The sequence below is a fragment of the Chiloscyllium punctatum genome, chromosome 8, assembly GCF_047496795.1.
Source record: "Chiloscyllium punctatum isolate Juve2018m chromosome 8, sChiPun1.3, whole genome shotgun sequence".
NCBI classification, from domain to species: Eukaryota; Metazoa; Chordata; class Chondrichthyes; order Orectolobiformes; family Hemiscylliidae; genus Chiloscyllium; species Chiloscyllium punctatum.
Window position 1 is genome coordinate 91740130 of NC_092746.1, and position 25635 is coordinate 91765764.

At 41.4% G+C, this 25635-nt stretch overlaps 1 protein-coding gene across 8 annotated transcripts in view; it reads left to right on the forward strand.

Moving 5' to 3' along the window:
• Nucleotides 1-25635, forward strand: part of jcada (junctional cadherin 5 associated a) — a 220618-nt gene that overhangs the window by 161336 nt on the left and 33647 nt on the right. The window contains exon 1 of one of the 8 annotated variants that reach the window (XM_072576062.1): nucleotides 15641-15742. The exons of the other annotated variants lie outside the window; for them this stretch is intronic. Coding sequence (XP_072432163.1) covers nucleotides 15729-15742 — 14 coding nt within the window. The 5' untranslated portion in view covers nucleotides 15641-15728. Of the gene's footprint in view, nucleotides 1-15640; nucleotides 15743-25635 lie in introns of those variants that run through there. 8 annotated transcript variants of the gene reach the window in all.

A 25635-nucleotide genomic window follows, 5' to 3' on the forward strand; every position in this document is an offset into this window, starting at 1 on the left:
GCGACATGAGCTGTAATAATTCTCAATATTTCTCAAGGAAGAGGTATAAGCAGAGCGAACCAAGTTCACAAAATGGCAAGATGTATTGGCCAGAAGTTAGAACTGATAGCCCCTGGCCAAATGGCAGGTTATTTGTTGTTCTGGTACATGCTGGACTCTCCAGTTAGCTTTGCTACAGCATCAGCATTCCCATTCAAGGTGGAAGGGCACATAGAATGACCCTCTGATCTGTCAAAGAAAGGATTTTGAATTAAAGGGCCCACAGCTGAGGCTGTAAATGGATTTTTAAGGCTGCAGCAACTATATGAATGGAGAGTGGAAAGGTTTCTCCTCCGCCTCTCACTCTTATCTGCAGTTCATCTTCTGGAATCTGAGGGACTACAATGAGGTGATCTGACCCAAGGAGCAGAGGAAGAGCAACATCCTCTCCAACTAAATTGTGGGACATGTGAGTGGCTGAGGAAGTCAGTTGTAGTGTTTTCCCTCTATCCTGGTGACAGTTCACCTCAGGAAGGTGGGGAAGTCTCACACTTCTAGAGCCAAATCCCTCGCTTCCAGTTGTCCAACATTCTCCTGCTCTGCACCCATCATGGTCAACACACCTCGGAGCCCCACTTCATTCATTCAATATATTCCCATCACTCACCATATTACATTACCCTCTTCACACCTCTACCTCAGTCACCCTCTGCAAATATTTCCTGCTCTCCTTTACACAAAAGCCATTACTAAGATTCAGAATTCTGTTTTCTACCCTTGTTGCTGGAGACAGGACACAACCTTGGGTAGAGTCCTGGGATATGGTGTGGTGTATGAGGGAGGGAGGTAGATGCAGTGACACTATTGAAGTGCACGTCCACCTGGTCCACTGGGAAAGAGGTCATGTTCCAGTAGGCTACGGGTGTCAGCAGTGCCCTGCGTGAAAGACTGAGGGTCCTGAAGTACTGGTTCTCAGGCATGTCCACAGAAGTGTTCCCTTGTTTGGAGTCTTGTCTCCATGAAGATGAATCTCAAGGCAGTGATTACACAGCCCTGATATCAGGATGCAAACTGGATGGTTTGGCTGAGCAGAAAAGGAGCAGAAATTAGTAACCAGTGTTGTTGAGATTGTACAAAATGTTAGTGAGGTCACATTTACAATATTGCACACAGTTCTGGCCACCACACTGTCAGAAGGATGTGGCGGCTTTGGAGAGGGTACAAAATGGTTTACCAGGAAGTTGCCTGGTTTAGAAGCTATTAGCTAGGAGGAGAGTTTGGACAAACTTGGTTTGTTTTCAATTGAACATCAAAGTTTGAGGGACAACCTGATGGGAGTTTACAGAATTATGACAGGCAGGGATAAATGGAGTCATTCTCCCAGAGTTGAAATATCAATTTCTAGGGGTCACAGGTTTAAGGTAAAAGCGGGAAAGTTTAAAGAAGATGTGAGGGGCAGATTTTTTTACATAGTGGGTAATAAGTGCCTGGAATGGATGAAGGCAGAAACAACAGCCACGTACAAGAGGCATCTTGACAGATACATGAATAGGCAGTGAATAGAGAGGTACGGACTGCATGAAGGAAAAAGGTTTTTAGTTTAGAAAGGCATCATGTATCAGCACAGTCTTAGTAGGCCAAAGGGCCTATTCCTGTGCTGCGCCATTCATTGTACTTTGTCCTTTGTCCAATTAGAAAGCTAGCAGCCATCACCTGCTGCCAAGGCAAAAGAAGAGTGGGTGCCTCCATTTTGATATGTCCTGATAGGTTTGATGGGGTTTGTTTAGCTCACTGAGGTGACTGGAGGGGAAGCCCCTCTAATAGTGCATTAAGGCAGAGGGGCCATCTTTTGCTGCTGGCAGCCCCCTCCTTGCACCATGGGAATCACTGATTTTGATTACCTTGGAAACTGCTGTTGGTTTTGCTTCTGCTGCTACTCTAGTTGTTGCCTCTTGCACCCTGCATCAGAAGAGTCAGGGAGAGCTGCACTGTCCGCTCCCACGTCAGACTGAAAGCTCAAAGCAGAGGTTTGCAGGTGAAAGTAAATGTTGTGAAGTGATGTGGCAGTCACCAACAGCAACCGTGCCTGAGAGAAGGAGCAGCAGCCTCTCATCTGGCGATGTCTGTAACTCTTCACTGCACCTTCCTTACTTACCCTGGGGGATTACTGGCAGCTCAGGAAACTGGGTCCCCTGGCTGATAAAGCTGGAATCTTTGCTTAAAACAACACTTAATGACTTTCATTAAATATTTAAATCTCCTACTCAATAATTGCCTGGGACTTCCCTTGCTTGCCTTCAAACACATTACAGTGAAACGTGCAAAAGGGCGGGAGTGAATCCCTGGCACACACTCAAGCCTGAAAATGTTCATCCATTGTTTCTGAGCGAGAGGATTGTTTCTATGTTGTTTAGGGTGGAGTATCCTGATCGGAAGATTACAATCATTCTCACTGACCTCCCAGTGATCTTCCAAGTGATGAAAAACAGCTGCACTATCTGGGCACAGCTTTATTGATATTAATAACTGCTAAAATTGTGCTACAAAACAAAACACCCCTTGGAAAAGAGGGCTAAATGGGGAAGAATGCAGCTGAGCAGCTTCACAGGTAATCGGTTTTGAACAATATCCCTTCCCAGCATCTTCTTAATTCAGTGAATTTGAACAGATCTTCATATCACTTCTCGCTGTTTCACGTCGGTGTGTCTAAAGTTAGGATTCAATTGGTCTGCCTTACCAGACAAAATTGGGGATACTTCATCCTTAAACAGAAACATTTTCTGATTTCTTGTGCCTTGATTTACTCCATCAGTAAACTCAGGAGGATCTATTGCCTTTACCCACTAGGGTAGGAATTCTCTGGAAGGACACTGTGCAACTGTACCAATTCTACAGGTTTGCTACTGCACTTCCAACATCCAGGCCTTTACATGCCTTTTGTTCTAATGTCAAATGATCCCCAGGAACATTTGACCATTTTACCCTCCTACCTGCTCTGCCACTTCATAAGATCATGACTGATTTTATTGTAAACTCAAATCCCCACAGTCCCTGCCTACCTGTGATAATCATACACCCACTTGCTTAACAAGTGAAAACAAAGTTTGTCCAATCTCTCCTCATAGCTAATACCCTCCAAACCAAGCATCATCCTGGCAACTTGTTTCAGCACTCTCTCCAAAGCCTCCACATCCTTCTTGTTGTGCGGTGACCAGAATTGTATGCAATATTCCAAAGATGGCCGAACTAAAGTTCCATATTGTGACCTAACATTTTATACAGTCTCAACCTGTCCACCCATGCCTTTAAATTATTCAAAGACACTGCTTCCACACATTTCCAGAAAAAGAGTTCCAAAGATTCAAGACCTTCTGAAAAAAAACTAATCTCTTTTCGAAATAGGTGCCCATGACATTTAGACACTGTGACCCCCTCGTTCTAGATTGTCCCATTAAATATCCTCCCTACATCTACCTTGTCACGTCCGATATGTTTCAATCAAGTTACCTCTTAGTCTCTAACCAGATTCTTCAAATCAGATTTATTATCCAGATCTCCTCCTTTACTCACCCACGGAAAGCCTCGGTCTTTATCTTTGCAATCATTCTCACCACAGCCAGCTTCCTTTTCACTTTCAAACCTCCTATCTCCCCAATTTGAACAGGATTGAGAGCTTTGACAGAGTTGTCTTGGTAGTCCTAGTTTTGAGTATTTATCAAATTTCCTTTTGAAGGTTACTATTGTGAGTACCTCTCAGATGGTACATTCCATCTCACAACAAAACAAAACCCAAAGAACCACAGATGCTGGGAATCACAAACAAAAACAGAAATTGCTGCAAAAAGTCAGCAGGTCTGGCAGCAACTATAGAGAGAAAGCAAAGTTAAAGTTTCAGGTCCAGTTCTGAAGAAGGGTCACCGAAACCCAAAACATTTACTCTGCTTTCTCTTCACAAATACTGTCAGACCTGTTGAGCTTTTCCAGCAATTTCTGTTTTGTTTTCCAACTCATAACAACTTTGGGATAAGAACTTGTCTCACCTCACTTCTGGTCTTTTATATTTAAATCTGCAGCCTGTGGTTATTGGTGCTTCTCTTTTCTTGTCAGTAATGTTCACATGCCATGAAAGAATTAAGAAACAATTTTTCTCTGGTATCCTGTTTAGCTGTCTATTGGTCTGTTTTGAGGCTCTGACATATGCCTTAGCTTCTGACTATCTTCAAAAAGTTGAATGAATTCAGCTCAGATAGGTTTATTGATGCAGATGTTCAATGAAATCTCATAACGAATGTTTGACCAAGTTCCAAGCGTTAATGAATGCAGCTCAGCAGCTGTATTCATACAGTTCTTTCGTAGAGTTTTACTATGAATGCCTCAATTCCACCACTGGCTTCATTCATCAGCTGTTTTGATGCAGCTGTCAATCAGAATGCAAAGTTTGCTAGTTTGACAGACTTATGAGCTTTCCAATGAATTTTATTTCTCAAGTCTGTCTTCAAATACTCTTTATTTTGAAGAGGACAATGTTTTAAGTGGATTCTGATTAAAGCTTTTTCACATTGATAAAGTTAATCACTTAGGAGTTCAGGTACATAATTCTTTGAACTTTGCATCATATGTAGACAGGGTGGTTAAAAAGGCATTTAGCATGTTTGTCTTAACTGCTCAGATCTTTCAGTATAAGAGTTGGGACATCATGTTGAGGCAGTAAAGGATTTTGGTGAGTCCTCATCCGGAATACTGTGTCCAGTTCTGGTCTCTCTGTTAGGAAGGATGTTATTAAGCTGGAGTGGGCTCAGAAGAGATCTACCAGGATGAAGCTGGGAATGGAGGGTTTGAGTTATAAAAATAGACTGGATAGGATGAGACTTTTCTCGCTGGAGCATAGGAGGTTAAGGGGTGACATTGTATAGGTTTATAAAATCATGAGGGTTATAGATAAGGTGAATTTCAGATGCCTCTTCTCTAGGTTGGGGATTTCAAAACTAGAGGTCATTTTTAAAGTGAGAGGAGAAAGATTTCAAAAAGACATGAGGGCAATGTATTTTACGCAGCGAGTGATTTGTCTGTGGAATGAATTTCCAGAGGAAGTGGTGGATGCAGGTACAGTTACAGCATCTAAAAGGTATTCGGATAAGTACATGAGTAAGAAATATTCGGAGGGATATGGGCCAGATGCAGGCAGATGAGACTAGTGAAGTTTGGGATTATAGTCAGCATGGACTGGTTGGACCAAAGGGCTTGTTTCCATGTGGTATGACTCTATGATTCGAAGACTCTGTGACAAATACCTCTGAACTTTACCCTGTTTCCTGTGCTTTGCATGTAAGGAATTTCCTGGGGCTAAACAGAGAATAATTGAACCTGATGCTGAGCCATATTGATCAGGAAGTGTTGGATACTGATCTGAGTGCTAGCACTCTTAGACAAGTTGCGATTTACTTTGAGTGAAAGTAATCAACAGTCATGGTGCATAGGGGCCATTAGCAAAATAGCAGCTGAGTTTACACTGTGTCTGTATTTATTTTTTCAAACTTGGAATATTGCCAAGATTGCTAATTTCAAAGTAAGTAAAAGTAACAGACCAGGAAACAAGTCTCCAAGAAGTGTTTGACCTATTGTTTTGCGAACTTTAGCAGAAATAAGACTGGGTAGAGTGAAAAATCAACTGCCAATTCTCAATGAGCTGTTGCCATGGCCTAATCTTTCTCTGTTTGAATGTTTCTGTGTTACCATGGGGCAGAGGCTGGAGAGCTTTGGTAAACTTTAGGAGTATTGTTGATGTGTGATTTAAAAATACATTTGAAAATTAACATTATTTTGCTTCTTTGGAGAAGGTTCACCAGATTAATTCCAAAGGTGGAAAGTTTATTTCATGAAGAGAGACTGAGCAGTTCAGGTTTACACTCTTTCAAGTTTAGATGAATGAGAAGCGCTTTAATGGAGGTGTGATGTTAAAAGCGATTGATAAATTAGATGGAAAGTGGATGTTTCCTCTTGTGGAGCAACCTAGAATAAGAGTTCATTATTTTAGGCTAAAGGATGGCAGACTAAAATCAGAGATGAGGACAAATTGCTTCTCTCAAAGGGTCATGAATGTGTTGAATTCACTAACCCAGTGCATTGAACGCCAGGTCATGGAGTACATTTAAGGTGGAGATTGACAGATTGTTAGTTAGAAATGGATTCAAAAGTTATCGGGAGCAAGCAGGAAAGTACAGTTGAGGCCAAGTTGAGATCAGCTATGATCATATTAAATGGTGGAGCAGGCTTGAGAGCCAAATTACCTGCTGCTGCCCATGGTTCTTATGTAATGATGAATCTGAAGTTGGAGTTACTGGGTCCTATGAAGTTATACAATTGTTTCTTAATGCTTGGAAAAATCTAGAATTTTTCTAGGTGTTATAAAGGCTTTGTATTGAATAATATTTAAGGTCTTGAGTTTGAAGGGTAAGTATAATTACCGGGATTGTTTCTTTTAAAGATGTAAATGAAAAGACATTGGAACATTTTCTCAACAAGGCACTGTTTGGTATAACATGTTTTGTCATAACTGCTTGTTTACTGGAGGACCGCCTGCCTGGGTTTCTGACTGATGGATTGTATTGCCTCCTTTGGATATAGGAGAAAGAGAGGACTGCAGATGCTGGAGATCAGAGTCGAGAGTGTGGTGCTGGAAAAGCACAGCAGGTCAGGCAGCATCCGAGGAGCAGGAGAATCGACATTTTGGCCATAAGCCCTTCGTCAGGAGTTCTGATGAAGGGCTTATACCCAAAATGTTGATCCGCCTGCTCCTTGGAAGCTGCCTGACCTGCTGTCCTTTTCCAGCACCACACACTCTGTTTTGTACATAGTTTGGGGTAGTCAGTGACTAGCCTACTGAAAGGAAGAAGCTTCCAAGCTCTGCTGTCCTGTTTCAGGTGAAACTAAAACATGATTTCAGGGACCTTGGCATAGCTGTTTTTGAATGAACAGTGTCTGATTTTTTTTCGATATTCTCCAAGCAATTGCATTTTGCAAACACATCCCAGCAACAGCTGTAAGTGTTCAGTGGCAATTGTCTTTATGTGCCAGAACACCAAACCTATAGTTGTCTAATCCTTTCAAGCATCAATATTTTTGTCTTTATGAAATTTATAGGCCAAAAGTCTTTTTTAAAAGTAAATTTCTGCAGGGACAACTGCAAATATTTGTTTATCTTTACACTCTGTGTGTGCTTTAACCAAAGCTGCATCTTCATGGAACAAGTTTTGTTTTATAAGTTAAAAATGTTACATCTCTTAACCAAATTTCGTTGATGAGTCTTTTTATTTTAAGTCTAACTTGGTTGATCTAAATAAGGAAAAGGATGGTGAGTTAATGGAAGCATTTTCTGTGCGAAGCTTTACAAAACAATCTTCTAGTCGCTGTTCAGAAAGTACCCTCCACACCCCAGTTTCATTGGCCCTAGTGTTGACTGGCATTTTCCACTTCCACTAGCTTTCCAAGCTGTTTGAATGGCATATCGTAATGATCTTATGTTGATACTAGACAGTTCCAGTCACTTAAATTGGAGCTAGGCTGAGAGTATCCATGCAGCTCTGTTGCCTATAACTTTACAGGACATGGGGTGGAAATGCCAATTACGCACAAAGACACATGTTTCCCATCAGATTTCTTGCAATATTAAGGACAAGGCATAGTAGAAGTTCCAAGGAAATTCTTGACCGCAGTGGTATAGACTAATTTAGGAAATAATTTGAAGCTACTCAATGGAAGAACTGATTGCCCCCGATGGAGTCAGTAGCAGTGCCTGGCCTTACTGAGGCCAGGTGATTCCTGAACAGTTTGGAGGTTGGTCTGAATTGGTAAATTCCATGAGATAAATTGACATTGAAACTTACAGAATAGAAATTGACCATTTGACCTGTGTTTATGTTCCACATAACTTTCCTCCAACTCTGTTTGCCCCATTAATAAATCCTTCTACATTTTCACTTACTCACTTTATTTAGCTTCCCCTTAAACTCTTTGATATTTATAGCACAGAAGAGGCCATTCAGTCTCTCTTGAGTGCTAGACAACAAAGGCCTAGCTGGTCAAACCTAGTTTCCAGGTCTTGCCCAATAGATTGGGAGGCTATAGCAATGCAGTGAATGTCAAAATGCCCATTAAATGTTTCTGATTCAACCATTCTTTCAGGCAGTTGCGGACTCTCACCACCACTTGAGAGAAAAAAGTTCTCCTCGACTCTCACCATTGCCTTCTATCTTTTACCTTAAATTTATACGCACGCCCACACAAACTTGATCCCTCTACTTGTGGAAAAGGCACCATCCATCTATCAAAGTCATGATAATCTTTCTCAACCTTTGCTACTCCAACAATAAAGTCCCAGCCTATCCAACTTTTTCTCACATCTTGGAATCTCCTGCCCAGGTAGAATCCTAGTAAATCTCCTTTGCACTCTCTCTAACGTAACAGATCCTTCCTACAATGTGGGGACCAGAACTGCACATAGTACTGCAGTTGCCACTTACCCAGCATTTTATGCAATTTCAGCATTACCTCCCTTCTCTATATTCTATGCCTCAGCTAATTAAGGCATGTAACCCAGATACATTCTTAACCATTATCTACCTGCCCCACTTATCTCTAGGGGTCTTGAATATTAAGTCAAAAATCTCTAATCTTCACTACTTGTCTTATTGCAACTTTATGGAGCATTGTTCAGGCCACAGACGAAATACTGGCTGCCACACTATTGGAAGGATGTGATTGCACTGCAAGGGGCACAGAGGAGATTCACATTTTTCCATTTGCTGCAGCTTTACCAACTGGCCAACTTGTTGTTATCCTCTTGCAGCTTTAGGCTATCCTCACTATTTATCACCCTACCAATTTTAATTTAAGTCTTTTACCATTAATGTACAGCCAGGATCCCAGAACTGAGACTTGCAGAACTCTACTGGAAGCAGACTGTCAGTCACAGAAACATCCCTGTACCATCACCCTCTGCTTCCTGCCTCTCAACCAATTTTGTATCTAATGTACCACTTTGCCTTGGATCCCATGGGCTCTTACTTCCTTGACCAGTCTGTCTTATCAAAAGCCTTGCTAAACTCTCTATGGACTACACCAAACGCATTGCCCTCCTCAATAACCCTGATTACCTCATCATGAAAAGTTGATCAGATTTATCAGACATGAGTATAGGAGTTGAGAGGTCATGTTGTGGCTGTACAGGACATTGGCTAGGCCACTTTTGGAATATTGTGTGCAATTCTGGTCTCCCTTCATAGGAAGGATGTTGTGAAACTTAAAAAGGTTCAGAAAAGATTTACAAGGATGTTGCCAGGGTTGGAGGGTTTGAGCTATAGGGAGAGGCTGAATAGGCTGGTGCTGTTTTCCCTGGAGTGTCGGAGACTGAGGGGTGACCTTATAGAGATTTATACAATCATGAGGAGCATGGATAGGATAAATAGACAAGGTCTTTTCCCTGGGGTGAGGGAGTCCAGAACTAGAGGGCATAGGTTTAGGGTGAGAAGGGAAAAATTTAAAATTTAAAAGAGAGACCTAAGGGGTAACTTTTTCATGCAGAGGGTGGTGCATGTGTGGAATGAGCTGCCAGAGGAAGTGGTGGAGGCTGGTACAATTACAACTTTTAAAAGGCATTTGGATGGGTATATGAATAGGACGGGTTTGGAAGGATATGGGCCAAGTGCTGATAAATGGGACTATGTTAATTTAGGATATCTGGTCAGCATGGACAAGTTGGACTAAAGGGTCTGTTTCCATGCTGTACATGCCTCTGACTCTATGACACTCCCTTAATAAATCCATGCTGACTATCCCTGATCCATCAGATTGCCGATATATTCTATCCATCAGAATTGTTTTCAATAATGTCCCCACCATTGAGGTAACACTGACTAGCCCAAAATTTAAAGTCTATTTCTTCTTCCCTTTTGTTAAACAATGGGACAATGTCAGCGGTCCTCCAGTCCTTTAGCTGTGGCGAGATAGCATTTGAAAATTGCCGCCAGGGCCTCTGATATCTCCTCCCTTACCTCCCTCAGCAGCCTCATTCAGGGGTGCTGACATTCATTTTTAATATTGCTTCCTCTCTATGTCAATTTCTTCTAATATATCATAGTCGTACACCCTAATGTCTATTACTGTGTTGTCCTTTTCTGTATCAATTCCATTTGCCTCAACATTTTTTTAACTGTCAGAATGTCGGCATTTCTGCCTGGGCCAGCATTTATTGCCCTTCCCTAGTTGCTCTTGAGAAGGTGGTGGTTTGCTTCCTTCTTGAGCTGCTGTCATCCATGTGCTGTAGGTTGACCCACAATATGGAGGGAATTCCAGAATTTTGACCCAGTAAGGTAATGGCGATATATTTCAGGTTGGGATTGTGATTTGCTCAGAGGGGAACTTAACAGGTGATGGTGTTCCCCATCTTCCCCAAGTATCTGCTGCCCTTGTCCTTCTAGATGATCATGGTTGTGGTTTGGAAGGTGTGGCCTGAGGAACCTTGAAAAATTTCTGCAGTGCATCTGCACACGGCTGTTCCAGAATGCCAGTGTTGGAGGGAGTGAATGTTTGTTCATGTAAAGCCAATCAATGTATATCTGAAGAGTGAATGTTTGTTCATGTAAAGCCAATCAATGTATATCTGAATGCACACAGTGTAGGGAATAAGGTAAATGAGCTTGTGGCACAGATTGAAATTGGCAGGTATGACATGATGGGCATCACAGAGACGCCGCTACTAGGGGATGAAGATTAGGAGCTGAATATTCAATGATATACACCCTATTGAAAATATAGGCAGGTTGGCAGAGAGGGTGGATTTGCCTTATTAGTAAGAAATGAAATTAAATCAGTAGTAAGAAATCAAGTAGGGTCAGATGGTGTAGATGTTATGTGGGTAGAATTGAGGAACCGCGTAAGTTAAAAAGAACTATAGTTGGACTTATGTACAGGCCTCAAAACAGTTGTCAGGAGCTGGGGCGCAAGATACGTCAGGAAATAGAAAAGATGTAAAGGAAAGGCAAAGTTACAGGATCATGGGGGATTGCAATTTGCAGGTGGACTGGGAAAACCAGGTTGATTGTGGTTCGCAAGAAAAGGAGTTTGTGGAATGTCCACAAGTTGGCTTTTTGGAGCAGCTTGTGGTGGAGCCCACTAAGGTACAGGCAATACTGGATTTAGTGATGTGCCATGAGGCAGACTTGATAAGGGAGCTTAAGGTGAAGGAACCCTTAGGAAGCAGTGACCATAATGTAATAGAATTTACTCTGCAATTTGAGAGGGAGAAGATGGAACTAGTGGTAACGGTATTACAGCTGAAAAAAGGCAACTACAGAGGCATGAGGGAGGATCTCTGTAGAATTGACTGGGAGAGGAGCCGAGCAGGAAAGGCAGTGGAACAGCAATGGCAGGAGATTCTGGGAGTAATTCAGGAGACACAACAGAGATTCATCCTGAGGGAAAAGAAGCATGGTACAGGGAGGATGAGGCAACCATGGCTGATTAGGGAAGTCAGGGACAACATAAAAACAAAAGAGAAAGCATATAATGTGACGAAGGGCAGTGGGAAAGCAGAGGATTAGAAAACTCACAAAGACCAACAGAGGACAACAAACAGAAGAAATAAGGAGAGAGAAGACTAAATATGAGGGTAAGCTAACCAGTAATATAAACACTGTAAGAGTTTCTTTAGATAAATAAAGGACAAAAGAGAGGCAAAAGTGGGCATTGGGCAGCTGGAAAAGGATTCTGGAGAGATAGTAGTGGGGAACAAGGAAAGGAAACTGAATAATTACTTTGTGTCAGTCTTCATGATGGAAGACATGAGTAATATCTCAAAAATTCAAGAGAGTGAGGGGGCAGAGATGAGTATGGTGGCCATCACCAAGGAGAAAGTGCTAGAAAAACTGAACGGCCTGACATATATAAAACACCTTGGCCAGACGGACTACACCACAGAGTTCTAAGGGAGATAGCTGAAGAGATAGTGGAAGCATTAGTGGCGATCTTTCAGGAATCACTAGAGTCAAGAAGGGTCCCAGAGGGCTGGAAAAATCGCTAACATGACACCTCTGTTTAAAAAGGCAATATGGAAAAAGAAGATTACAGACCGATTAGCTTAACATCGGTCTGCTCCTGAAATTCATTGTGAAGGTTGAGATTTCTGAATACTTGGAAGTTTATGGTAAATAGGGCAAAGGCAGCATGGTTTCATCAAGGGGAGGTTATGCCTGACAAATCTTCCAGAGTTCTTTGAGGAAATAACAAGCAGTTTAGACCAAGGAGAGCCAATCAATAATATCAACCTGGACTTCAAGAAGGCCTTTGACAAGGTGCCACACAGGAGGCGGCTGAGTAAGATAAGAGCCCATGGTGTTAGAGGCAAGGTACTAGCCTGGATAGAAGCTTGGCTGACTGGCAGAAAGCAGAGTGGGGATACAAGAGTCTTTCTCAGGATGGCAGCTGGTGACAAGGTTCAGTGTTGGGATCACAACTTTTCACTTTATACATTAACAATCCAGATGAAGGAACTGAAGGCCTTCTGGCTAAGTTTGCAGATGATAGGTAGAGGGACAGGTAGCATTGAGGAGGCGGGGAGGCTGCAGAAGGCTTTGGACAGATTAGGAGAAGTGACAGAGCACAACGTGGGAATATGTGAGGTCATGCCCTTTGGTAGGAAGAATAGAGGCATGGACTATTTTCTAAATGGGGAGAAAATTCAGAAATCTGAAGTACAAAGAGACTTAGGAGTTCCAATCTAGGATTTTCTCAAGCTAAACTTTCAGGTGAGTCAGGAAGACAGATGCAATACTGGCATTTATTTGGACAGGATTTCAATATAAAACAATGTACTTCTGAGGCTCTATAAGGCTGTGGTCAGACCACATTTGGAGTATTGGGCACGGTTTTGGGCCCTATTTCTCAGGAAAGATGTACTTGGCCCTGGACCATGTTCAGAGGAGGTTCACAAGAATGGTCCCAGGAATGAAAAGCTTAACATATGAGGAATGTTCAAGGACTATGGGTTTATGCTGGATGGAGTTTAGAAGGATGGGGGGAGGGGGGTGGAATCTAATTGAAACATACAGAATACTGACTGGCCTGGGCTAAGTAGATGTTGAAAAGATGTTTCCAATGGTAGGAGAAACTAGGATCCGAGGGCATAGCCTTAAAGTAAAGGGAAGGCCTTTTAGAATGGAGGTAAGGAGAAACTTCTTCAGCCAGAGAGTGGGGAATCTATGGAATTCATTGCCACAGAAAGCTGTGGAGGCCAGGTCATTGAGTATATTTAAGACTGAGAAGATAGGTTCTTGAGTATCAAGGGGATCAAGGGTTACAGGGAAAATGCAGGAGAATGGGGTTGAGAAACTTATCAGCCATGATTGAAGAGTGGAGCAGACTTGATGGACTGAATGGTCTAATTTCTGCTCCAATGTCTTATAGTCTCATAAAGCAGGCTGCTTTGACCTGAATGGTGTCTAGCTTGTTGACAATTATTGGAGCTGCACTCATCCATATAAGTATTCAAACAGATTTATAAAAATCATGAGGGGCATGGATGGATAAATAGAGAAAATCTTTTCCCTGGGGTGGGGGAGTCCAGAACTCGAGGGTATAGGTTCAGGGTGAGAGGGGAAAGATATAAAAGGGACCTAAGGGGCAACCTTTTCACTCAGAGGGTTGTGCGTGTATGGAATGATCATCGTGAATATATGATAATTTCTCCTAATTCATTATTGTTGATTAGCTAACACTCATGGCCCTTAGTTTTGAATACCCCCACAAATGGAATTGTCTTCATCGCGTCTGCCATATCAAACTACTTCATAATTTAAAGACCTCTGTTACATCAGTACTCAACCTCTTTTAAAGGAAAGATGCCTGGTTTGATCAGCATCTTTTAGACTGAACTGTGCTCTGAAATATACCCATTCATTTTAATGAAGAAAAATGAAGACTTGAAAGTTAACCTTCATGGGTTGTAAAACTAATTTTAAAATTAAAGGTTATTTTATATATTGTAATTTCACCCAGTCATGAATGTTTGAGTCTATGTCATTTCTGGATTTCAGAATCTTCTGGATTATAGAATGATTTTAGAATTATATCCATCAAATATGCAAATTGAAAACACATATATATACCTGAAAACAGTGATAAAACATTATCAAGTAGTCTTAACAGTTGTTTTACTTATCCACATACTGCGACTTCTATGTTTCCACTTTAATATACCATATAAAATTACACTGAGTTTCTTAGATCTGCTCAAAACATTTCTGGATGATTGATGTTCGCAATCTGCAGACCGGATAAGTTTGAGTGTATAATTTTTACAGAGTATATCTTTCCCTCTTCTTCCACCAACCTCTAAAAATTATATGCTTTAATATAGTGTTTTGTAAGTGATTGATTTATGCCAGGATCTTTTTGCTTTTCTGCAAGATAGGAGTTTTCTGGGCACTTTGATTCTACATTTCTAGCTTTTTCTTTTTGCAACTTACTAATTAACGAGGGCTTCTAAAAGTGAGTGGGGGTCATGAGCTGAAATGTTGGGTCTGTGAACTCTGGGGGACCGGTGGCCAGCATGGAGCTCTGGCTGAGTTTTAACAGCTGTGCTCCCATTGTAACAAGCCCCCGACCCCAAAACCAAACCCCTCCAGCCTTCCAATCACTACCACTTTCAGTGAGGGGTGATGCCTATTTCAAACCTCTAAGTGGGATCACAGCAGCAAAATGTTGGGAAGCAATGAACCAAATGGTCTCGGAAAAGCAGCTTTTCAATTCCCTTTTCCCGAATTCTTGTATGTCTAACTTTGAAATAAGGCCCAAAGAAAAGGTATTGGCCAAATGCTTTGCCAAATACTGAGCTTTTTAGTATCTCTGCTGTGACTGGCTTGGTACTGAATTTACTGAAGTCTCTCATATCCCTTTATAACAAGGCTGTCTTACAAAGGGCCAATCTATTATATTCCAAGAGAGGTCACTGCCTAAGGTGTTATGTTCTATCTACTCATTGTTTACCTTCCACATCTAAACTATTAGTTCTGCTGTTGCTAGTTTATTTTTCACTTGTATCTGTTCAGACCACCCTGGCACTGTGTTTCCTCCTCAGCTGCATGGACTCTTTTCTGTTTGGAGCCTGGGAGCTCCTGTCAACCTCAGGATAATGTTAGGATACTGGGGAACTGGATTTAACAGATCAGCAGAACCCATGCCTGGAATTTGAAAAATCACTTGGAGAGAGGAAAAAGAAATGAGCGCAGCATTTAGATAATGTTTGAAAGAAGCCTGGCCAAAGAGAAGGTCATTGAATCTGCAAGTGCAGCAAATGTAGCGTTGTTATTCTAGCTATTAATTTTACTTATGGATAAAACTTGCTCCAAGTATTTTTTTTCAACGTCTGTCTGATTTCTGAGCCAAATTTCTGTGGGAAGTTATATAACACAGCTTAAGCACAGAGCAGTCTGCTCTCAGCGATAAAATCCCACCCAGAAAGAAGAAGGTACGGCTGGGAAGGGGGAGTGGGGGAGAAGGGGGAAGGGAGCTTTCCAGGTGCAAGGTTATGAGCTGTATTTTCTCCACAGTGCATCAAGGCATGACGTCTTCGAGCACTCATTGTTTGTTTCAATTCGGTTCAGTTCTCTTGTAAACAGAACCAGTCAGACTGACTCTTTTTAATTTTTTTTTGTTGTTCCAGACTCTTTTCTTTCTCTAGTTACAGCCCAAAGCAGATGATTTGCTTGAGGTAAGAAGCGATTTTGGAGAGATTGTGCTGACATGGTGCACAGACCTCCCTTTATACCAGGGAGTGGGTTTGAAACCACTGACTGACACCGGAGAAGGTGATGTACAGTCTGTGTGCTCAGTGGTGGTGAGGTTAATTGCAATCTGTTTTTCTTTTATGTTGCTACATTATTTCAGCTAATATGAGAAAGACAATATACAAACGTTGCAGACTACTCAGTAATGCCAAGGTAGTGTTGTACAATTCATATGAAACGTGGGTGTATGAGATATTTGTACGAAGCATAGAACATTTGAATATCACATTTGCAAAGTAGGAATATACTGAAAAACTACTTGGAGTTCACTCCTGTTTATTTTGCGGTTCTTTTTCACTGCAAATCCAAAAGGGATTTCTAACTTCAACTTTGCTTTTATTTGTGATTAAAATGTGATGGATACATGCATGAAGTACGACTTCATTACAATTTAATAAGAATCTCATTTTTATCCCAGTCTTACAAATGCCATTGTCAACATAGATGGCCAATTTATTTAATAAAAAAGAACGTGCTGGAGAAGCTCAGCAAGTCAGGCAGCACCTCAGGAGTGAGAAACAGTTAATGTTTCAAGCCCAATATTATTCTTCCTCACCTATAACTCTGAAGAAGAGTAAAATTGAAATCGAAACATTAACTCTGTTTCTCTCTTCACAGATACTGCCAGAGCTGCTGAGTTTCTCCTGTACTTTCTGTTTTTACTTCAGATTCCCAACAACCATAGTATTTTGCTTTTGTTTCCTGTTTGATTTAATTACTGTTTAATCTGGACAATCCCTTAAATACTGTGGGCAAATGCCATTGCCACAGCTTCACAGACCTGTGATACAATATTATCACAGTAATGGCACTGCTATAGGAAATTAATTTAGAAACTCCTGGGATTTGACTGGAATTGTGACTCACCCAATACTCAAAATAATGTTTCAGCCTCTAAATATGCAATTCTTGGTCAAGAGGAATGTGTATGCATGTGTGTCCATTCCCTATGTCGGCAGTGTTAAGAAGGTAGATGTTGGCTGTTAGGCTTATCTTTGTGCTTGTCATCACTCTGCCACCTTTCGCTGAAGCTTAGTTAACAGGACATCATCAACTGTGGGGTGGCACGATGGCTCAGTGGTTAGCACTGCTGCCTCACAGTGCCAGAGACTCGGGTGTGATTTCACCCTGACTGTGTGGAGTTTGCACATTCTCCCCATGTCTGCATGGAATCCTGCGGATGTACCTGCTTCCTCCCACAGGCCTAAGATGTACAGGTTATGTGGATTGGCCATGCTAAATTGAACGTGGTGTCCCAGGATGTGCAGTCTAGGTGGATTAGCCATGGAAATGCAGGATTACGGGGTAGGGGGATAGGTCTGGGTGGTCTTTGGGTAGATGTTCTTCGGAGAGTTAGTGTGGACTCAGTGGGCTGAATGACCTGCTTTCATACTGTAGTGGTTCAATGATGATCTCAATAATATTCATTAAAACATGTTGAATCATTGATGAGCGAGCAATTACAATATTGGGGCCAAATTTAACAGTGTTGTACATGTTCTACTAGCACTGAGGCCTGTTCTCAATCTGCACTGCTCTTAGAGATACTGGTAAATTGGTCCAGGCCATTTTTTACTTTGGTGGTTCCTGACAGCTGCCTGAAATAAGCACTGATGCAGCTCCCACGCCCATTGGAGATCTGGACTCCTGAATGTAATAAAATCTGTTGGAGCTCCAACACGTACATATCCAGGTCTTCAATTAATTTTGCTTCTTAAAGGGGCCACGGAAGGCTGTTCAGAAAAGGTGTTTTTAATGTATATTTGGGAAGCTGCAGGAACATTCTTCCTGGTTCCCTGGAACGACAGCCTGCTGTGAGCCAAGCCTGTTCTCCTTCCCCAATTGCTCCTTTGAGGCCCAATTGTTGCCAAATTAGTTAGACCTAGGGAGGTAAGTTGCGTCCAGGGCCACCTTTAGCCTGCGTAAATTGTCATTATGAGACCTGAGGATCAAAGTAAGAAGAGGGACATCATCTTTCACACACTGAAATAATACACTGATTTGCTTTATTATTCATTCCTGGAAATGAGGATATTACTGGCCAAGCCAGCGCTTATTGCCCAGCCCAGAAGGCAGTTAAGAGTCGACCATACTGGGTGTGGGGTCACATGTAGTACAGATAAGGATGACTGTTAAAGAGCATTAGTGAATCATATGGGTTTTTCCGACAATCAACAATGGTTTCACCGTCAGAATTGGACTCTTAACTCTAGATTATTGTTAATTTCAAATTCCATCAACTGCCATAGCAAAACTAAAACCCGAGTCCCCAGAATATTACCTGGGTCTCTGGATTAACAGTCCAGCGATAATACCATTAGACCATCACCTCCCCCAGGTATGAATGAATGTAATTCATAATGTATATACATTTGGGGACCCTATTTTAGAAGGAAAGCTATTGCCATGGAAAGTGTACAAAGAAGACTTAATAAGAGCTGGATGGTGTGAAAATTGGTACTTAATTTTCTGTCCATTTCAGTTGAACATCTTTCCACTTGACAACCGAATCACACGTGATTGACTCTGGGCAGAATTATCATGGCCATCCCATCTGCCAAGTACAGCATTCTGTTTCACCTTAAATTAAAAGAGAGAATTTAAACATAGCCAGCTTATAATTATGAAAAAGGTCAAGGGTAACTCTCTCAGCTCATCTCTGTAGTGTGTTTTTTTTAAATCCATGTATGGACCAAGACCACAATGAGATCTGAAGTTACGTGGCCCTAGTGGACCCCAGTCTGAGCATTGATGAATAGATTGTTACTGAATTAATGCCACTAGATACTACTATCAATAACACGCTTCATCACTTTACTGATGTTTGAGAGTATTCCATTAAGTCATAACTGTCAAACTGGATTTATCCTGCGTTTTGTGGACTGGACATACCCAGTAAATATGCTGCTTTTTTGGGTAGATGCTGGTGTTGTACCAGCAACTAGTTTTAGAGCACAGGTCTTCAGTACTACAGCCAGGATGTTTTCAATGCTCATAACCTTTAATATATCCAGCGTGTGCAGCCATTGCTTGGTATCGCATTGTATTACCAGAAGACTAGCATCTGTTGAGACGTTGGGACGAATCATCTACTCATCACTTCTTACTGAAGAGGTTAAGAATGCTTCACCCACTGGGTTCTGCTATTGTTGAGAATAGACTGTGCACTGTATTCTTTCTCAGAGTTATGGTTTAATTGTCCACTACATCTTCACCTCTTAGCAAAGCAACATTGCAGAACTTTAAACTGATCCATTGCTTGAGAATTGTTTAGCCTGATCTACAGCATGTTGCTTCCTCTATTTAGTCACTAACCATCCAATCAAGATGGGACGTAGCATGAAAATGGAAGGGGTGGGAAGAGTATAGAGATAGCTGAAATTCTGACTGCGATCTTTAATCCTTACGAGGTGAAACAACACCCTTGTTGGACCTCAGCTGGAATATTGTTTACAGTTTTGGGGCACCACATTAGAGGAATATGGTGGAGGGAGTGCAAAAGATGTACATGAGAATGATTTCAGGGTTGAGACAACCTAGTAACGAATGAAGACTGGAAAAAATGGGACTGTTTTCCTTGATGTGATTAAGATTAACAGGAGATTTGATAGAAGATTTCAAAATCATGAGGGTTCTTGACAGAGTAGGATTGGAGAAATTCTTCCCACTTGCAACAAGATCGAGAACCAGAGGGCACAGTCTTAAAGTGATTTGCAAAAGAAGCAAATATTGTTTGGGTGTGGAATGCATTGCATGGATTTATGGTGGACAAAGATTCATTTGAGACATTCAATAGGGATCGGATTATTTAAATAGGAATAGTATGGAGGGTTGTCAGGTAAGGCTGACATTGGAACTAAGTTAAAATGCTCAGAGAATGGATGCAGAAATGATGGGCTGAATGTACATGAGAATGTACATGATGGGCTGAATGGCCTTCCTCTACAGCGTAACAATTGAATGATTCTGTTCTTTAAGGAAGAAATGTATTGTTGCCAAAGTTGGCAACAACACAAACAAAATAAATGAAGAAGACATGAGGAGGCTACAAAGAAACAAGAAGGAATAAGTAAGTGGCCAAAGATATGGCAAAAGGAGTGTAATGTGGGAAAATGTGAGATTGTCTATTTTAGCAGGAAGATTAAAAGCATTTATCAAAATGGTGAGAGAATGCAGAGGGATCAGGATGATGTCCTGGTGCCCAAATCAGAAAGGTTTACGGTGCAGGTACAGCAAGTAATTAGGAAGACAAATAGGTTTTATAAGATGACTTGAGTAGAAAAGTTTAGTTAAAGTTTATTAGACTAATGCCTAGAAAGTACAAGTTGTCTTCTGAAGATGTTGGCTTCAAACATTGATAGGCTTGAAACCACTGAAGCTTTGAAGAGTAAGAGGCAACTTGAGTAAAACATATAAGATCCTGAGGTTGTAGAATGGATGTTTACTCAAGTAGGAATTTAGAATGAGGGCTGACTGTTACACAATAAAGGATTGCCCATGTAGAGTAAATAAGAAGAATTTATTTTATCTCTGAGCATTCTAGCACTTTGAAAATCTCTCCCTCTAAAAGGCAGTGGAAGCAGAGTCTTTAGGGAATATACTAATAATTGAGCCACTGTATACTTCACAAGGTCTCATAGAGTCATAGAGGGTGTACAGTATGGAAACAGACCCTTCGGTCCAACTTGTCCAACCGACCAGGTATCCCAGTCCAATCTAGTCCCATTGGCCAGCACCTGGTCCATATTCCTCCAAACTCTTCCTATTCATATACCCATCCAAATGCCTTATGGATGTTGCAATTGTACCAGCCTCCACCACTTCCTCTTGCAGCACATTCTATACCTATACCACCCTCTGCGTGAAAGTGTTTCCCCTTATGTCTCTTTTTTACCTTTCCCCTCTCACCCTAAACCTATGCCCTCTAGTTCTGGACTCCTCCACCCAGGGAAAATACTTTGTCTATTTATCCTGTCTATGCCCCTCATGATTTTATAACCCTCTATAAGGTCACCCCTCACCCTCCGACGCTCCAGGGAAAACAGCCCCAGCCCGTTCAGCCTTTCCCTATAGCTCAAATCCTCCAACCCTGGCAACATCCATGCAGATCTTTTCGGAACCCTTTCAAGTTTCACAACATCTTTCCGATAGGAAGAAGACCAGAATTCCACGCAATATTCCAACAGTGGCCTAACCAATGCCCTGTATAGCTACAATATGACCTCCCATCTCCTGTATTCAATACTGTGACCAACAAAGGAAAGCATACCAAATGCCCTCTTCACTATCCTATTTACCTGCAACTCTACTTTAAAGGAGCTATGCACCTGCACTCCAAGGTCTCTTTGTTCAGCAACGCTCCCTAGGACCTTACCATTAAGTGGATAAGTCCTGCTAAGATTTGCTTTCCCAAAATGCAGCATCTCACATTTACCTAAATTAAACTCCATCTGCCACGTCTCAGCCCACTGGCCCATCTGATCAAGATCCCGTTGTAATCTGAGGTAACCTTCTTCGCTGTCCATTACACCTCCAATTTTGGTGTCATCTGCAAACTTACAAACTATGCCTCTTATGCTCACATCCATATCATTTATATAAATGATGAAAAGTAGTGGACCCAGCACCGATCCTTGTGGTACTCCACTGGTCACAGGCCTCCAGTCTGAAAAACAACCCTCCACCACCACCCTCTGTCTTCTACCTTCACAAATATGTGTATAGCCAATTAAACACCTAGATAAAAGATTCTTATGGTGCAGTTATAGTGTCCCTATCTCTGAGCCAGGAGGCTTGGGTTCAAGTCTCACCTGCTTCCCAGAGGTGTGTAATAATATCTCTGAACAGGTTGATTAGCAAAATATTTAAATTACATTAAACAAGATGCTTCTTGTTTCCAGACGTCTGGTTGTCTCAGTGCAGTGCATTCACAGGTGTATGACAACAGCAGCTAGACCAATCTAAAGACAGTCATTAGACCGTCTTTCCTTAACTCAAACACTCCTGGTATCACACGATCACGATGTATCCACCTCACTGCCCTGAAAAGTAACACAGGGCTAAATTTTACATTTTCTGGGCTAAGACCAAGTTGTGTCCAGTTCTTTGGAAGGATTGCTACCATGAAGCCAAATGAATTTTCTCGCCATATTTTCCTAAACTCATCACATTAACTACCTACCCTACCCCCATGGTATCCATCACATCTGATTCTAGCCCCGTCTTACTACATGCCATTCCCAGAACAACTTGCCACTCAGCAGATACCCACCAAAACTCTGGCATTTCTTAAGCTCATGCCATCTTTGAAAGGCTCTGTGCATTCAGACAAGTGTTGGCAATCTGGCATTACCCCTTACCAGCAACATCATGACACCTACTGATGGCACATAGCTGGCATCACACATGCCAATTTGTGCCCTCACCCTAGACCCTGTGTTGGCACCAGGCCACAAACCTTGCCTTTACATTGCTACATCCTGTGTGAACACTGTAACCTCGTACTACCTTGTCCCCTGTGCCCACTGCAGATCTCTGACTTGTCTTCGTCTAGTTGGGGAATATTAGACACATACAAGCAATCAGACAATATCAAACATGAGTTTTTATTTACAGAAAGCAAAAGCAAATGCAAACGAAACCAAGAAAAGGCTGAAGTTAGTGCCAACAATTAAACCACATTTCTATATCATGACCAAAGAATATTGTTCAATCCTCAAATGTCTGCTGCACCCAGTTGTTATCTGTTAAAAATGGGTGTTAGTGAGGTTCAGTCTGGAGGATGGCTCGGTCATCCACAAAGGCAGCTTTCTCACTCTTCCCCTTCTCCTCCTCATTCTCCTTCGGAGACTGCTCCAGTCTCCTCTGTTTCTCAGCATTTGTCATGTTGCCTGCTCAGATTGTGCTCAGCCCAGCATGCCAAGATGAAGCAGCACAGACTCTTCGGAACATTTTGGAGATTTACGCCACAGCCTGGTCCAAGCAGTGGAACTGCATCTTCATTAGTCCTATGCTCTTGTCCACCATGACCCTGGTCGAAGCCTGGGCAGCAGTGTATCTGCATTTTGCGTCAGTCAGGTACTTGTGTAATGGGGTCATGACCCATGGTGGCAAGTGGGTAGCCCTTACTCCCTCAGTACATAGCGTTGGGAGGCAAATGGTACCGCTATGCATCAGATACATTGTTCCAGGTGTTCCAGGTTTGAGGAATCATGGCAGCTACCAGAAGATTGGGCATACATCTCCAGCAAATGGTTCAGAGATCACATGGGCATTAATGGAAAGCCTCTCTTCCTGTTGATGAATTTTGCAGTCGTAAGATGGCCCTCTCAGTGCAATGTGTGTGCAGTTCGTGGCAGCAATGTACACCAACTACCAGGTTCACAGTAGTAACATGCCAAGACTCCTGCAACAGAACCTACCAAACCTGCAATCTCACCCACCTGAAAAGACAAGGGCAGTAAATGTATAAAATCAGCACCACCGCAAGTTGTCCTTCAATTCACGCACCATCCTGACTTGGAAATATATCAGTATTCCTCTACTACCACAAGATCAAAATGTTGGATCTCACTTCCTAATGGCACTGTGTGTGTCCCTATACTCGAAAGACTGCAGCAGTTTGAGTCAGCAGCTCCCCACCACCTTCTCCAGAGTAACTCGGAGTGTAGTCTAACTTTCTGGCACAGCCAGTGATGCCACATCCCACAAACAAATTAAAACCGAATGAACAAAACCCTTACTGCTGTTTATAACTACTCACAGTCGCTTCTGTGGTGCTGCAAATAAAAGCAGGGCACTTTTATCTGTAAACAGGCTGGATTATTCACCCACAGTCTGAACAGTAAAGGACTGAAAGTTAACATTAACATTTTAGAAGATAAGATGAAGAGATTTTTTATGAATTAATAAATGAAGATACAGGTAGTTCTTCTATAATGCGATGGTTGTGTTCTTGTACAACCCCGGATTATTGAAAAATCACAATTTAGAAACAACACTTAAAGCCTTGTCATGTGATCGTGTGACAATCAACACACGTTTTAAAAGTTTGTGCTTTAGAACAGTGTTTCCAATTCGGCAATTGTGTTACAGTGAATTCATGTTAACAAAATGCACATTACAGCAGAACAACATTTATTCATTCTGTGGACATAGTGACTGAATGAGCTAGTCAACAGAGCTGAAAATTAGACCACAGGATTTTTTAATAGAGTAATTTATTTGAAGAATTGCTTGTATCTAATATTTTCCTTTGTCATCACACATAATTATTCTCTCCTGCATAATCAATTTCATAACTATTTTAATTTGACAAAAATATAACACCTAAACTCACACAAAGTTGTTATACTAATAAACATTTGGCAAAAGATATTTGTTTATTTGCACTTGATTTACTTGTCTCAACTCTAGTTTAATTTGACTCTCAAATTTTACAGTATGATTTCTACTAATTATTCTCTACCTCCCACACTTTCACTCTTAAAATTGTCAGTACCAAAATTTATATCTACACCTAATTTCTCAGTGTTGACTCATGCTGTGAATTTTACATCACCAGCATCAAAGTGAAACTGAACTATCAATGACTTTGTTTTCAATGTCACCATCTGCATTTTCAATGTTTGTTGAAATATCAAAGTTTTCAGATAGACCACATAGGAAGTTGTTCTTCTTGTATTAAAGTGAAGTGATTTAGTTTGTGGTGATCCTATTCAGCTGTTATATGTTTTCAAGACATGTTTTGATTTTTTTGTAATTTCCATAAGAATAACATTTAATGGGTTGGAGGTTCATTTAAAGGTTACAACTTGTTTTTGTGTAACATTGAAAGTGGGTCCTTTTCACTTTTTTCACCACAATATTAATGTATCTCTGATTTATTGCCCGTACATTTTGAATCTGACTCAGTTCTGTGATGAGGACCAAAGTTGCAAACCTCTTTAAGGAGGACTTAGTCTCTTTCTTGTAGCTCTGGTAGTTCTTGCATTCTGTGGCTCTCAGTCAACTTCTTGCATTCTTACTCTGCCCTCTACACCTTCTCTTTCACTATCTGCGGCCTTTTAGATTTTGTCAATTTAATGCCTTTTTTTCTTTAGCCTCTCTATTACTTCTGTTTGTTCATGCTGCCTGCCACTTTCCCTTTCCAAGTAACAACATATCTTGTTTCAGAATATAAATTATATAATACAAACCTACATGAAATAAACAAATGAAGGAGGACTGAAGGTAAATTTTTATGATTTATGATGTAAATTTGGAACGTGTGGTTATGGTCATGTCTGAGTTGCACTGTCAGTGCAGATACAGTGTAGGAAGATCCCCAACCAGAAGTTGAAAGCCTTTTGGTTGTTTAGATTGTTAGATGTCAATCATCCCATATCATGCCCTTCGATCCAAGGTAACATCTACTAATTTTGATTGAGATCAGCCAAGAACTTCGGAGGAGTTTATGACCAAGCAGAAAGACACATTTCACAAACATCAGCTTGATTCATCAATAGTATTTGTCCTGCCCTTTCAGTGATTACCTGGACTTGCTGCTGACATTACTGCTGAGTTGCCACAAAACAATTGTATTATTTTCTGTCTTCTTTCTGTTTTTCATGATCAGGTGTATTCTAGATGTCAGGATAATTATGGTGTACTGCTGCAGAATCGCTGGCATATTGCTCATCAAAGCACTTTACTCTTTTCAACGAAAATTGGCTTCAGGTCCGCCCTACTCCATGTTTATTAGTGAAGGGGAGCTCCTAAAATAACTGTCTGCTCATCGGAACCAACTGAAGTTTGACTTCAAAATACTAACTCTGTG